At 40.5% G+C, this 13,720-nt stretch overlaps 1 protein-coding gene across 1 annotated transcript in view; it reads left to right on the top strand.

Moving 5' to 3' along the window:
- The window catches only part of myom3 (myomesin 3), a 57,811-nt gene that overhangs the window by 741 nt on the left and 43,350 nt on the right, over positions 1–13,720 (top strand). The window contains exons 2-6 of the mRNA XM_079691279.1: positions 1,369–1,495; positions 6,474–6,578; positions 10,723–10,876; positions 11,537–11,694; positions 13,623–13,715. Coding sequence (XP_079547405.1) covers positions 1,389–1,495; positions 6,474–6,578; positions 10,723–10,876; positions 11,537–11,694; positions 13,623–13,715 — 617 coding nt within the window. The 5' untranslated portion in view covers positions 1,369–1,388. The remainder of the gene's footprint in view (positions 1–1,368; positions 1,496–6,473; positions 6,579–10,722; positions 10,877–11,536; positions 11,695–13,622; positions 13,716–13,720) is intronic.

The following is a 13,720-nucleotide window of genomic DNA, read 5'->3' as shown; positions in this document are numbered from 1 at the left end:
CGACCTTCCATTAAAAGTGTTCAAACAAACATCTCTCCTTGCGCTACAGTGAACCACAAGAATAAGCAACAGGGGAATCAGCTGGCACATTAGCCTTTTAGCCTGTGAGCTAGCTCGCTTCTGTTTTTTTAGAGAAGTAATTGAGGGAAATGAGAAGAAATAGCACATTATGCTTGTTTGTAGCAATAACACAGGTGCTAGTGGGAGTGGGTGAATGAAGCTATCATTCAGCAGCGACCTGATTCTGTTTGTTGGGCGTTCTGCGCTCACTTCCCCAGAGCCGCCGTGTGATTAATGACGGCCAGTGAGAGGGCAGCCGCATGGCGGACCTCAGCTGATGAATTATTAGTGGCTCAGCAGTCCGCAAAGGTTTGATTCATGTAACGTGGGAATAAAACACGACTTTTATTCCACAAACCATACTCTACTCCTTTCAAAACGTTTACAGGATTTTTGTAAAGAAAAACCGTCTGGTCATTAAACTTCTCTGTTTACAATAACTTCTCTTTTTACAATAAACCATATAAAAAGATGGGTTGTTTTTAAAGTTGAGATGATAAATCATTGAATTTTAAAAGACTGAAATGGATTGGTATTTTCTACAGTCTCTTGTCATGCACAAGCCTTGAAAGACAAACACAAGGCTCGTGCAGAAAGATTGGACTACATTTTCCATTAGTTTCTGACATTTTACCGGCCAAAACATAAATAAACAAACAAATCTAGGCGATAATCTGCAGAAGAAAATCAATAATGAAAATAACTATAGGTTGCTGCCCTTGTTATTTCCAAAGTTCAGTGTTTTCAACAATAGCTTCATATCTAAAGGCTGCGTCTGAGTATTGAATTTCAGATAATGTCCCTCTCCAAAGTGAATTAAAGAGACATCTTAAATCGAAAAACACTTACGGTAGGTGTGTTTGAGGCTCCAAATGAAAGTCAGGAGGGTGTTGACGTTTGAGGAATGATTCTTTTGAAGCAGGTTGTAATTGCAGCACATATTGATTCAGAAACATTATGTCATGAGCAGCACCGTGCTATGTCGTTGGTTTGCTATTCCCCAGATACTTCAAGAAATCATAAGACTTCCACCTTTTGATAAGGCCAGAATATTGGCTTGGTAAATGGCAGTTTTTCACACCCCTTGGGTATAATTATAATTTCTAATGGATGAAGCTGGAGACCTATTCACAATCCTGCACCACCACAACGTGAATACTCTTTACTCGTCACATACTGTAAATGTACTACAGTGTCTACAGTTTAAAGTGAACATTCATTTAGCTTTGAGGTGGCTACAGCCCCTTTAGTCCAGTTGCCTCCCACACACCTCTGCATCCTCACTCCTAGCCTCCCCTACCTCCACAGGTGCCATTTAGGGGGTTACTATGGAAACCAGGACGGTGATGCAGCGTGAGCGGGAGGAGCAGTCGTCCAAGATGTCTCAGAGCATGCAACTGTCCTCCCAGATCCAGAAGAAGACCTTCACCTCCAGGTACAAACATGCCTGTCATGACTTCAGTAGTGGCAGAGGTTTTCAAATTATTTACTGAAGTGATACAACCAAAATAATCTTCATATCATATTCTCATATATGTATTTTGACTCTCTACTGTGATATCTTTACATGTTTTATTTTCAAAAAGGTATTTATTTTGTCACCCTCCGTCTGAAACCAGAGCCCAGTCTGCTCTGATTTAGCTAGCTGGTTCTGTTGTGATTGGTCAACGACTTAGAGATGTCACGCCGCTCAGCGTATCACGTACTATGTTCTGGAGCACCAGTCAAAAGAAGCAAAGGTTTTAGTGATGTCACTTTGTTAAGGAAGTAAACAAAGGAGTCAAATCGAGGCGCTCAGTCCCTTACCTTTGGGACAAAACCGTTTCAGTATTTTCTGACTAAAAAGCAGAAGTATAATCAGTACTTTTTGGTATGGGCTTGTGGAGTTTCACCTGTAACGTTACAACAATGAAAAACACAAAGTTTATCATGACTCATATTTAGCCCTTAACTCTGAAAGGAAAAACATTCTAATGCAGCATCTTCGTTCAGGAATATTTTAGAAATGAGTTTCTTGAAATGAGGCAAAGTTAGGAGAAATCACTTGATACATATCGTGTAAAATCGCACTTATGGCTCTACAATTCATTAAAAAAAGGCAGATTCATTAACCAAGTAAAAAAATCTCACCCTCAGATTTATTGATGTGAAAAACCACTATGATGTAGGATCAATGGATTAATTGACATGTTGAGAAAGAGATTTGCAAATGAACGTACATTTCAGAAATATCTAAGAACATGTATCAGAAAAATAACTCCACGATTTAGGTTTCTTCCCTAAATGTATACTTTTCTAAATAATAAAGTAAGTACATTGTATTTGTGGTATGTTGCTCAAGGTTGTCCGGATAGATCACAGCTACGTTTTTCTTTGTTGTTGAAGGTTGAACAAAGCAGGCTATTTATTAAAGAGGAACATATGGCAGGCTGCTTATTCTGAGCCCAATGAGACATTGCATCCACTCAAGTGTACCCTGTGGGCCACTGGCGCTAGCTGTTAGCACAACACATTCCCATAAACAGCATTCACAGACATAAACACAGTCTGTCTCTGGTTGGGGATAAATGGACACTTCCTGATTGACTGCCTTGAGCAAACACTTCTAATGTTTATTGATATTTCTTTAATGTTATGTGTCTCTCTGCAAAGGTTAATCTGGTAGTACAGTCTACAACTTGTCTGCATGTTTTAGGAGTGAAGATACATGTACTAATATAGCGTGGAGCAGGCCACTAAAATAAACAACTTTTCGTACAGTTGCAATTGCAGTTCAGTGACTTTGTTTATAGTGGTGTTATTGTAGCATGGATATCAGCTCAAGTTACACATTGGAGTCGTTCCAGTCAACCCGTGAGTTGAAAGACAAAAATAGGAACAGCAGCGAGTTGAACTGCAATAAGGCAAACATTTTGGAAACACAATAAAACAATGAGGTGGCAGAATAATGAAACAAACAGGCAGCAACTCACATTTAATGTCAGAGTAATAAATGAACTGTCTTTGTCCTGGAGGGACTTCCGAGATGTGAGGATCAAAGTGACTTCCTGACCTTCGAAAGAGCAGTTGACAAAACTTTCCCCTTCAATTTGAAACAACTGCAGACTAGTCAGAGTCAAGGTCAAAGTCAACTTTATTGTTAATCTCAAAATATGTTTGTACACACAGAAAGATCGAAATTCCCACAGTCCTGAGGTATGAAATAACACATTAAAATACAAGAACACTCAATAATTACAAAAAAACACACGAAATAACCGTTTACTAGGATATATATACAAAATGTGATTTACATAGTGCAAATGAGAGTACAAAAATGTCCATAGCAGCGTAAAAGTGACTGGTGCTGGATTTGTTTGTGTCTGTTTGTGTGTGTGGGGGGGGGGGTGTTAAAGTCCAGGTCCAGTGGGGGCAGGGTGGAGAGGTGAGATCGAGACTAGACTAGACGTTAAGGTGCTCCAAAAAATTGGAAATTCTCATTTCTATGACAATTGGTCTGCTTATGAGGATTATGTGGTATTATTGAAAGCTCCAGGACAGATACTAAATGAACCTTGGGATTAGTTATATGTATTTTAAGCAATACCACAACCAATTCAGTTATACAATGACAATATCTGTGTCCCTTTTTACCTCTGCATACACTAACTCACATATAGTACACCTTGTTAGCTTGCACTGTGGAAGAAGACATGAAAAGACCATTAAAATAATACATCTCACAGCAGGCCCATCGGGATGATTCCAACTTAATCTAATATGAATCTCTTCTGGACCTGCCCTCCTGCCCTAAGAGTCTCAAGTCAAATATATTTTCAAAGGGCCCCCTGCTGCAGTGAGTTATTATATTTGGCTAACCTGCGGATCTGCTATCTTTACTGGAGAACAAAGGGTATTAGACCAATTTCTCTCATTAGGGATGATGAAAATAGGCAATTATTCCCATCAGACTTCGTTTTAGCTTGGAGAGAAAGCGAAAGAAGGGATTCAATGTGTACTCAGAACATCCATCATCAGGAGGGCGAATTTAAAAGGGACACATTTATCGACAGAAGAAAAGAATCCGGTTGTTTATCAAGAAAAACTGTTTAGCCAGGAGGTTGTTTTGTTGTTCTTTGTACAATCCGTATAGGACTGTTGTTAGCAGAAGGTGTTGACATGTACACAACAACAAGGGCAGAGTATCCAGTTCCTCTCAGATGTTTTCCTCTTTTTTGATTTTCTAGTAATACCAAGTTAATATATTGAGGAAGTCTGTTGTTTATAACACATAAAAACACAACTTCCACTGTCCTTCTCACAGCAGCAGTATCACTATTTGTTTGAATGCATGGCCGAACATGTGTGTATGTTCCTGTTTAAAGGCATGCCATGTCCCAGTGTGTGTGTGTGTGTGTCTGTGGGCTGTACTTGTACGACACTGCCCAGCTGTAGGCTCTGTTGTTTATTATTCAACGCCCAGAGCCACTCAACAACATTAAAGGGAACTTGCATTTAAAAAAAGGGAAAAATAAGAAGGAAAAAGCAGAAGTTGTCCTCTGTATAGCGTGAAATGGGGAAATATCCCTAGCTTACAAACAAAATAAAACGAGAAGTCATTTAAATTTGCATTGCCATTGGCAGGGTGGCTTGTTGAAAGTAATGCCTGAGGCTAGAGGCCGGCAGCAACGGTGGTTGGGGGTTGTGTACACACCTGGGTAAATATACAGTTCTGGCACATCGTCTTTGAAACTTGTATTTCTGTATTCATACTTTTAACTGTACATACTTTGCTTCAACGGGAGGCCATAGCATGCTAGTTAGCAAGTTCAAATATCCTCTCACTGTGTAATTAACCTTTAATAGAGCAACCGTCATTCGAGGATTAAGGCAGAGCAGAAGTGAATGCCTCTCTTGTTACAAAAATGCCTTTCATGGCCTCAAGTGACCTTGTCGCCAACAACAATTGCCCCTCTCCTGCACATAGATGAAGTCAGCTCAGACTGATTGTGGGCGCTTTAAATTGAGAGCTCATGCTGCAGTGTGGGGTCACGCAAGTGTGCCCACGGTAGAGTGTGTGTATATTATGTGATTGTCTGCATGACTATGATGACGTCGTAAAGAAAGAGACAGCAGCTGTCAGTGCTTTTGATTTAGAATCACTCTCCTGCATGTGTCCAGTGACGGCTCTATGTCTGGTTCATCATTTCTAAGTGCATCAACTGGAACACACCCAGCTCTACCACCAGTTGGCACGGACACATTGTGGATTAAATACTGAACATTGCATGCTATAATGCCGCACTAATTAAAATTGCCATTGTACCATGAACGACCTACTGGGTCACGTCCAAAACCCCTTTGGCTCATAAACAGCACATTGTCATCATTTATCTGCGTGGGCACATCAGCAGGCCCTGTTCCCCCTGATTATATAAGCTCTCTGTAGACAATAGCATGTGTGTTTGTATACCAGAGAGTAAAAGGGGAACACTGACAGAGGAGAAGCAGCTGATGATGGTCCAAACATTTATTGCACTTGAGAGAAAACAGGTCACCACTACCCTGCAGTATTTTATCTGCTGCTTTGCTTGGGTGAATACAGAAATGTAAGAAAACATTGCACCATGATGGAAAACAATCTGAAAAGACAACACAGAGAGTTATGCTCAGCAGACGTGTGACACTAGCACTGACTGTGTAACTGACGTCTTCTTGAATCTTATCTGTGTCGAGAAAAGATGGTTGAAATTACAATCCATTCACACCTGAATCTGTAAATTCTGTTGTAATGTTTGAGAAAACGTTGTTTCTACTAAGCAGTAACAAATCTGCTATGCCTCACCATGAACCACGCTGGCTGGCTTTCCCCTGAGCCGCGAAGATTGACACAAGGGCGAGAAACAATATTGACATCGCACTTTAAAGTGGGGTCTGTCTTTTATGGATTCTCACTTCTTTGCAGTTTGATTTTGGTCTGCCAATGTTTACCTTGCTAGTACCTCAAAACAAGAAGAGAGGATACACAATATCCATTAAAGCTGTTTTTCAGTCTGGAGATAAGGTAGCAGTTGCTAATTTTAAACTGAATCCCTGGAGTGCTTGAATAAATGATAGTGTGTGTATATAATGTTTGCCTACATTAACCGGAGCTCTGTGTGATGTACAGCCACCTCTGCTGCTCACACTGAGAATAGGAGAATCGCTGCTGCTTTCTAGTGGCAGAGGAGGATAACAGGCTGATGGATTTGAGATTGGATAATAAAGCAAGACAAAATGAATAGGCATGCTAATGTGAACACTCAGTCTTTCCATCAGCAGAAACAATAACTGTGAAGGATGACAAGAGAGAATATCAATTTTGGAATCTTTCACCTGTGTAATTTGATGATATGCAAGATGTTGAATCCGGCTTCCTTTTATTTTCTCAACAGTGATGAGGACGCCTCCTACTCTGATTTGTATCCCATCATCCCCGCTGACCTGATGTCCGTCAAGGAGCTCCTGGACATGGACCACCTCCCCCGCCACAGGACATGGTGAGAAATATGATCCAGCAGAATATATTGGCTCGTGTTTGTTCTCGTTTAAGACTTGCTCTGATGACATGGATCAAAAGCCTCTACTGTGGTGGATGTAATTACATACATCACAATATTAATATAGAGTTTGATGGAATAGATATTCTGGAAAATCAATTAAGAAATTGTTCATGGGTGAAATAATCAGCCATGAGTCTCTTGAGTATCTCAGTGTATCATTAATCTTAAAAATCTTGCAATACAACTTAGCCTTATACACCATGAGTAGTTAAAGCGACAGACCAACATATGTTATGTATATTTTGTCTCATAGTATCAGCCATCTTTAACAAAAGTAATAGTTTAGTATTTTATAAATACGACTGGGATGCTTTTTATAAACGTCTAATAGCCAAATCAATGCATGAGGCAAATTACGGCAGCTGCAGATTGATTGAAAGTAAATCATAATTCTAAGTTGCAGCTAAATCTAATGGCCACCATCTGCGTCTCTTATTCTGGGCACATTATTTGTATTCCTCATTTTAGTTTGTAATCTGTTGTGGGCGCACAATGGGCGACAACTGCGGATGAGTCTCATTTTGTTATGCTGAACATAAAAAGGACTTTAAGCATGGCTCCACTTTTCTCAAGAGGACTTCCTTCCTGGATGATGTGGAATATAATTCTGCCTCTCCATCAGTAGTCAACAGCACATCCTCTCTCTCCACTTTACTTGAGAAAGTGGAGTGGGTCAGACTGCTGCTTTGCCCTGCAAGCCATTGACAGCACATGCGTTCCTTTGCCGTCAGAGAATCTTGATAAACAGTTGAACTCAGAAGCAGTTCTTCACTCATCCCCGCCTGTAAAAGGCCAGCTGGGGACGTCTCAGCTGTCTCACGGGGGTCTTGAAGCGGATGAGCCATAACCATTGTGTCCCACTGAAGGAGCTTTTGTATTTTCTTTAATGGAAAAGAGAAAAGAGCCACACATCCAATTAGATAAAAAATGATTATACATGGACAAATAGAATATCTTTGTTTTTGTTTGTGTTGGCCAGAGAATGAATAGGTAGTTTGAAGACATTATGGACTGTAGTTTTACTTTAAAAAAAAATGTTAACAGACCAATTGTATAAAAAAAGTATCAAGAAAGTAGTTCACTAATGACATATATGTAAGATGCAGCCCCAGGATTAAATTGCTAAAACAGTCAACTCTATTGGACTCTCTAAATAATAATAAATAATATAATATTGGAAATATAAATCAGATGTTATTACCCACAGAGGTAACAGGCCAGCTGAAAAAGGAACCAACCCAATCTGCATGTGGCTCGTAGCTGGATTTAATTGGCTGCCAACTACAGAAAGTCTTTAACTTACTGGTGAACCAGAATCTGAGAGGATTTTGTTGACAACTCGTATTAGCCATCTTTAATTTTTTAGGGTTTCTTATGATCATGTTGTGAGGACAGGATTACCGCTCAGTTGTCATGGGGGGGGATTTCATATATCTAAAAATAAGTCCCAGAAAAGTGAGGTTTAGGTCACTGAGAACAGGAAATGAGGGGATTTGTACCTCCTGTGACACGATTTGATTTACCAAAATCCTTTTCCTCGGAGCACCTTGTCCTGTCTGGGTTACGTAGTCCATCTGTGTTGGGACTCAGCAGCACCTTGACATTTGGGGGCATAATGTTAGCCTCTTTCCTGTTCTCTAATCCGTTCGGAAATAGATTCAACTCTCAAAAGAGATTTGACATCTCTGATGTAGACTGTCATCTACGCCAAAAAAAAAGAGATATATTTTTCTTGAAGCCTTAAAACGATGCTTTAGCTGGCAAGAGTAAATACAGGGCCAGACAGAGGTCACAATGTATTAAAGGAGAAGAAGTTGCCAAGGAGGGAGAAGGCAGGAAGTTATTGAGGGAGCAATCGTCTTGAAAGACAAAAACACATCTGACAGTGATGAGCCTCAGCTGTGGCGAAGTGGACCTGCCAAGTCTGCATCTTATTCCATCTTCCATGCTAACACCACAACCCTCCATCTCATCATTCCACTTGTGTCACCTTCAGATATGTCAACTACCTCTTTAACTATAGCAAGGACGATTACCTCTGAAGTGCAATTTCTCCATCAATTCTTCACAAATCTTATCCCACTCAGAGACGAACATTGTGTGGATGGATTTTTTAGACCGGAGGCTGGAGATGTAGTATTGCTCGACATGATTGACTCCTCCCAGGATAAGAGCGGAAAGACGGAAGGAAGAAGCTCCCGCGGATTGGCACACTGGAAAGGCCTGAGTGCTGGAAGATGGCGGAGCAGGACATTTTGTTTTGATTTGTGTGGAAATGAATGCGTTAGATCTTTCTGTGCTGGCAAGTGGGGCTCCTATCGCACGTTACTATACGACTCACATAATGGTTTCTCTTCTATCATCTCCTTGAGGTAAGGGGGTAACGTGTCAATTAAGCAGCTGACTCATGCGTGGCTATTTTGTCTTGGCAGGAGATTTTTTTGCTGTTGTTCGCACCAATACGCAATATTAAAATGTCCATTTGGAGCAATAATTAAACCGTAAAACCCGCTCATACCCACTGACTTGATGTGTTCCAGCAGTTCATTCCCCCAAGGCTTAAAATCTCTGAGCCCACAGAGATTACAAATACTGACAGGCACACACTTTACTAAATGAGCCCATGGCAGAAAAAGTCAAAATCATGTTTCTGAGCCCCCCGAGAGTGTGAGTGTGTGTGGGCTAGCACTTGTCTGCATATGCATCTAAGCATGCATGCACATATTCATTTGCATATATATTAATGCCCTTTGTGCACCGTTGAATTACTGCAAGCATTTGTAGGGCCATTCATGCTCTAGTGGCCCTCGAAGCTCAGAGTGTGTGAATATTTAAGATTCTCTCTCTCCGTTTGTTGTGGCAACGTGTGTGTGAAGTATATGTTCGAATAATTAAGCCCTGGGGAATGTGAACCAAAAGATGCTTTGGGATACGCACCCCTCAGGCAAAGAGAGAGCAAGGAGTATTAAAATGCTGCATTTAAAAAGGCAGACCAAATTCATAATTGTGTGTGTTGAGTGCGCATACACTTCATGCATAAACTGTTGCGTGTGTACACCAGAGAATGTGCGATGCCATGTACATGTGGATATATATTCACAGCTACAACATACAACACACATACACTGTATATTATAGACTACCAGAGGGCCTTCTGCTTTTGTTTGACAGCCTTCCAATTCAGCTCAGAGCACAGCTTCAACAGCAGTAGAGCTGTGTTGCCTAACAATCCCAATATAACTAAGACGTCAATCAAAATCACGCCTTAAACCACAGTCCAGAGTTATGACAAATGCCCTACTTAATATATCACCTTGCTATCATTGCAAAGAATGACTACCTTAGTTTCTACTGCGTGAATAGACTATCATCATGTCACCAACTTGATGAAAGAGAATGTCAAGGATGTGACACATGTGGCGACACAGCAGAAATGTTAACTGTCCACACCTGAGGGAATCCTGGAGAGGCACACATCGCTTTTAGAGTACCAGCCGCACGCCTCTTCACAGTGATGCGAATCAGCAGTGGCAGCAGGGCTTCATATTCCACTCTAACTTTCCAACTTTGAGACGTGTGTGAGGATGGTGCTCATGTGAAATGACACGTAGGCTTAAATGGAGCAGCAAACAACCCCCCTCCTCATCACTGAGCCTTCTAATACAGACTGCCAAATATCATAAAACTAGCATTTGTCTGCAAATGGACTGAGATGGGGAAAAAAGGTTTCCATAACAAAATAAATCAATGTTAAATTGCTGTTTTTGTTTTTCTCAGAGGTCGATCCAGGTTCTTTTAAACCTTGTTGAATAATTTGTCTGAATTGCTGTCTCCACTCTTGTCACCTCGTCGAATGGAGGTCTGAATGATTTGGACAGCCTTATTTTCAACTGAAGCTAATTACTTCACATCAAGATTTGGTGTAACATGTTGTGCACCTGAAAATAAAAATGTCCACCAAACTGAATTTGTAGTTTGAACTTTGTTGTGTTAGCATCAAGTCTGGAACAATCTATGAGTTCTGCTTGCACTGAACAGAAAAGAAATAGCCCTGAGTATATATTGTCCCATGTTCCACCAGGGAATTCCTGAAGGAAACTCTGGCTGCTAATAAGGGGTATCGGAGAGATGAGTGGACCATGTTTGGGAACGAGGCTGAGAAGGTGGAGCTGGATGTGATCAGGAACCAGCGAGTGTTACGCAAACGCGTTGACACCATGGCACTTCGCAAGCAGGTAAAAGTTGAGTGTTGGTCTCAGGAATAACCTGTAACAAGGACTGCTTTGTCAACACAATATTACCTATTCATCATCTTATTAAACCTGCTCAATTAATAAGCATTGTTTGGTTTCACTGCAGTGGAGAAGAGTATTAGCTGAGTTTATTAACATCGGTTCAGTCGGATTCTTGAGTCGGATTTGTCACACGTGATCTAAAATGTGTTGTAAACTAATGAGAAAAAATACGCTTAAATGAACATGGTTCAGGTTTCATTTCCTATTACTAAAGAGGAATATGTATTTAGACTTTGCCTATGAACAAACAAACAGTCTCCATTTCTTTAAGACAGGCTACAGAGTGGAGAGTGGTTAAATCTAGTAGTGACCTAGTTTATTCAACTTTGATGTATCACAGATAAACAATATAATATTTGTTTAGTGGTTGGTTGGTAAATATATACAATTTTCACTTCTTGTTTACGAGTTGGTTTTTCTCCAGCTTCACATTATGCAAAAAGTTACTTTTTATGTTAGTGTTTTTCTCAGTCCATTTTAATAAGTTGCTAGGCATTTGAATGCTGGCTTTGGAAAAGAAAGTTTACTTTAGAGTAGCAGCACATTATGTTTCTCTCTTCTGCAAAATCTTCTATTTATTTGTATCTATCTGGGCTCCAGGCACAAAACAAGGCGTCTGCCCACTTGAGGTACCTGGAGCGTCTGAGTCAGAGGGCCCCAGACTTTGCGGTCCCCCTGAGGGCCCACACAGTGTGGGAGGGCATGACCGTCACCCTGTCCTGTATCGTCCAGGGCTGCCCGCCCCCAAAGGTCACCTGGTAAGAACTTCTGTCTCTGCTTCTGTACTGGACTATATTATGTTGGCCTCTATTGGCCTATGGTGATTTCCTTTTCCAGCAGTTTATATTAAAGGCTACTGCTTGGGTCGTAATGCAAACTGGAGTCATTATCATTTAGTTTCACGCTTGGTTAGATACGGTTAGAGCAGAAAAAAGGCTGAAAGTAATAGCTTTCAGGGAACAACTATAAAAGATGTATAGGACTTCTTAATACTCTGTATTAGATCAGTAAATCAACTAAAAAATAATTACAACTAATTCAATAGATAACCAGTAATTCCTCACTTCTTCATTGTAACCATTTGGTGTTGCTTGATATCATTGCAAATGTAATATATTTGGGTTTTTGACTATCGATGGAAAAGCTTAGGTTAAACACCTGCAAGTTAACAATATAAAGTGTCAAACTCAAAGTCGATGAGTTGCTTGCATAATTCAAAGTCATGACACTACAATTCTGAACCCTGAATATCGCCCTCTGCATTAATATGAAATCACCTGTGTTAATTCAGGCAACGAGCCAAACTGTCGAACTTGATACTCGAGCTGCTGTGAGACTAGTTGATGAATAGACTGAGCGTGCCTGCCAAGTATTCATGAATCTAAGCTGAAATGTAGATAACCTGATGCTTGTGGGCTTAACCATCCCATATGGGACCTATCAAGCCCAATGAGCTGCCCCGCACAAGACAGAATTAGAGATCAAAGGGCCCCTCTGGCTGTTATAGGTTGCAGTCGAATAGTCCAAAAATCAGCTCCTAACGTCTATCCCTATCGTCTATTCCTTGACCTCTGAGTGAAACGTCACGGGGTTAAGGGATAGTGGATAGGAGAATTCAAATGGACTTAGGAGAAGAGACTGCGGTACTTTAGAGAATCCGACTGCACTTTCACTATCCGACGTGTTTAGGATGCGCCAACGGACATCATAAATGTGCGTCTGCTGCTGTGGGGAAACTATGGAACCAACAGTGTTCTATACAACGGACTACAACATGGATGTTTAATAAGAACGAGGGATTCATCTAGAGACTCTGCACCGTGCTCTGATGCTGTTGTTTTATGCTTTATGAACGTGGACAACAGAGAAACATATTCTTCATGACCAAAGTTGGAATTGAAATAAAAAAGGAAAGTGAAACTTTTGCTCGTCACCCTCTCCCTCCGGTCTACATTAATACAAATGATCCCTATACGTATGAAAAGATCTTAAAATCAATACAAATGTATTTATTATAAATGTTAGTCCTTAACATCTATCACTGTGTATATCACCATTCAAACATCTTTTAAAAGTTGAACAACCCCCACACAGCTCAGTGAAATGTTGACTTTATTTGATTATTTCAGTCAAATCTAACGTTCATATTTCTCTTTTTGATTATAATACTGATGAACGTTCAAAACAAAGCACTTTGGTAAGTTACCACATTCGTTTTAAAAAGCATAATAAGCACCGTAACTTTCATGATATAATTTCTCGGTTGTTTCCGTGAACGGCCGAATGTTGTGTGACGGCAAATGCTGCGGCTGCAAAGCATTGTGGGGCAGCATTTTCTCCTTTCCTTTCCTTTCGGTGAGGGAGGTCCAGTGGTTCCTAAGTTAAAGGAGGTTATAGTGGAAGTTTGAAACCTCCTTTCCTATCATCTAGAGAATTCGAACGGCACTTTTCATGGCTGCCACTGACGTACTTCCGGGTAATTTCACTCCGTTAGGAAGGTATAAGCTAAATGGACTATTCGACTTCAGCCATAAACTCAGCAAACTCACATTTGATTAGTGAAAGATGTCCATAACTAATCATTTGGTAAGATCAGAAACAAAAAATCTTAAAGCCCATTGTTAACTACTCCTTTGATATTCAAAAATAATACACTCTCTTAGCTATTTCTAACTTCCTACCTCAGGTTTAAGGATGGTTGGCCACTGAGGATGTCTGACCAACCATGGAACTACAGTCTTCAGCAAAAATTTGGTGTAAACTCACTGGAGATCAGAAGGTAGG

This window comes from Notothenia rossii, assembly GCF_949606895.1.
Source record: "Notothenia rossii genome assembly, chromosome: 7".
Taxonomy (NCBI): Eukaryota; Metazoa; Chordata; class Actinopteri; order Perciformes; family Nototheniidae; genus Notothenia; species Notothenia rossii.
The sequence above is the reverse complement of the archived record's forward strand: the minus strand, read 5'-3'. Positions and strand labels throughout refer to the sequence as shown.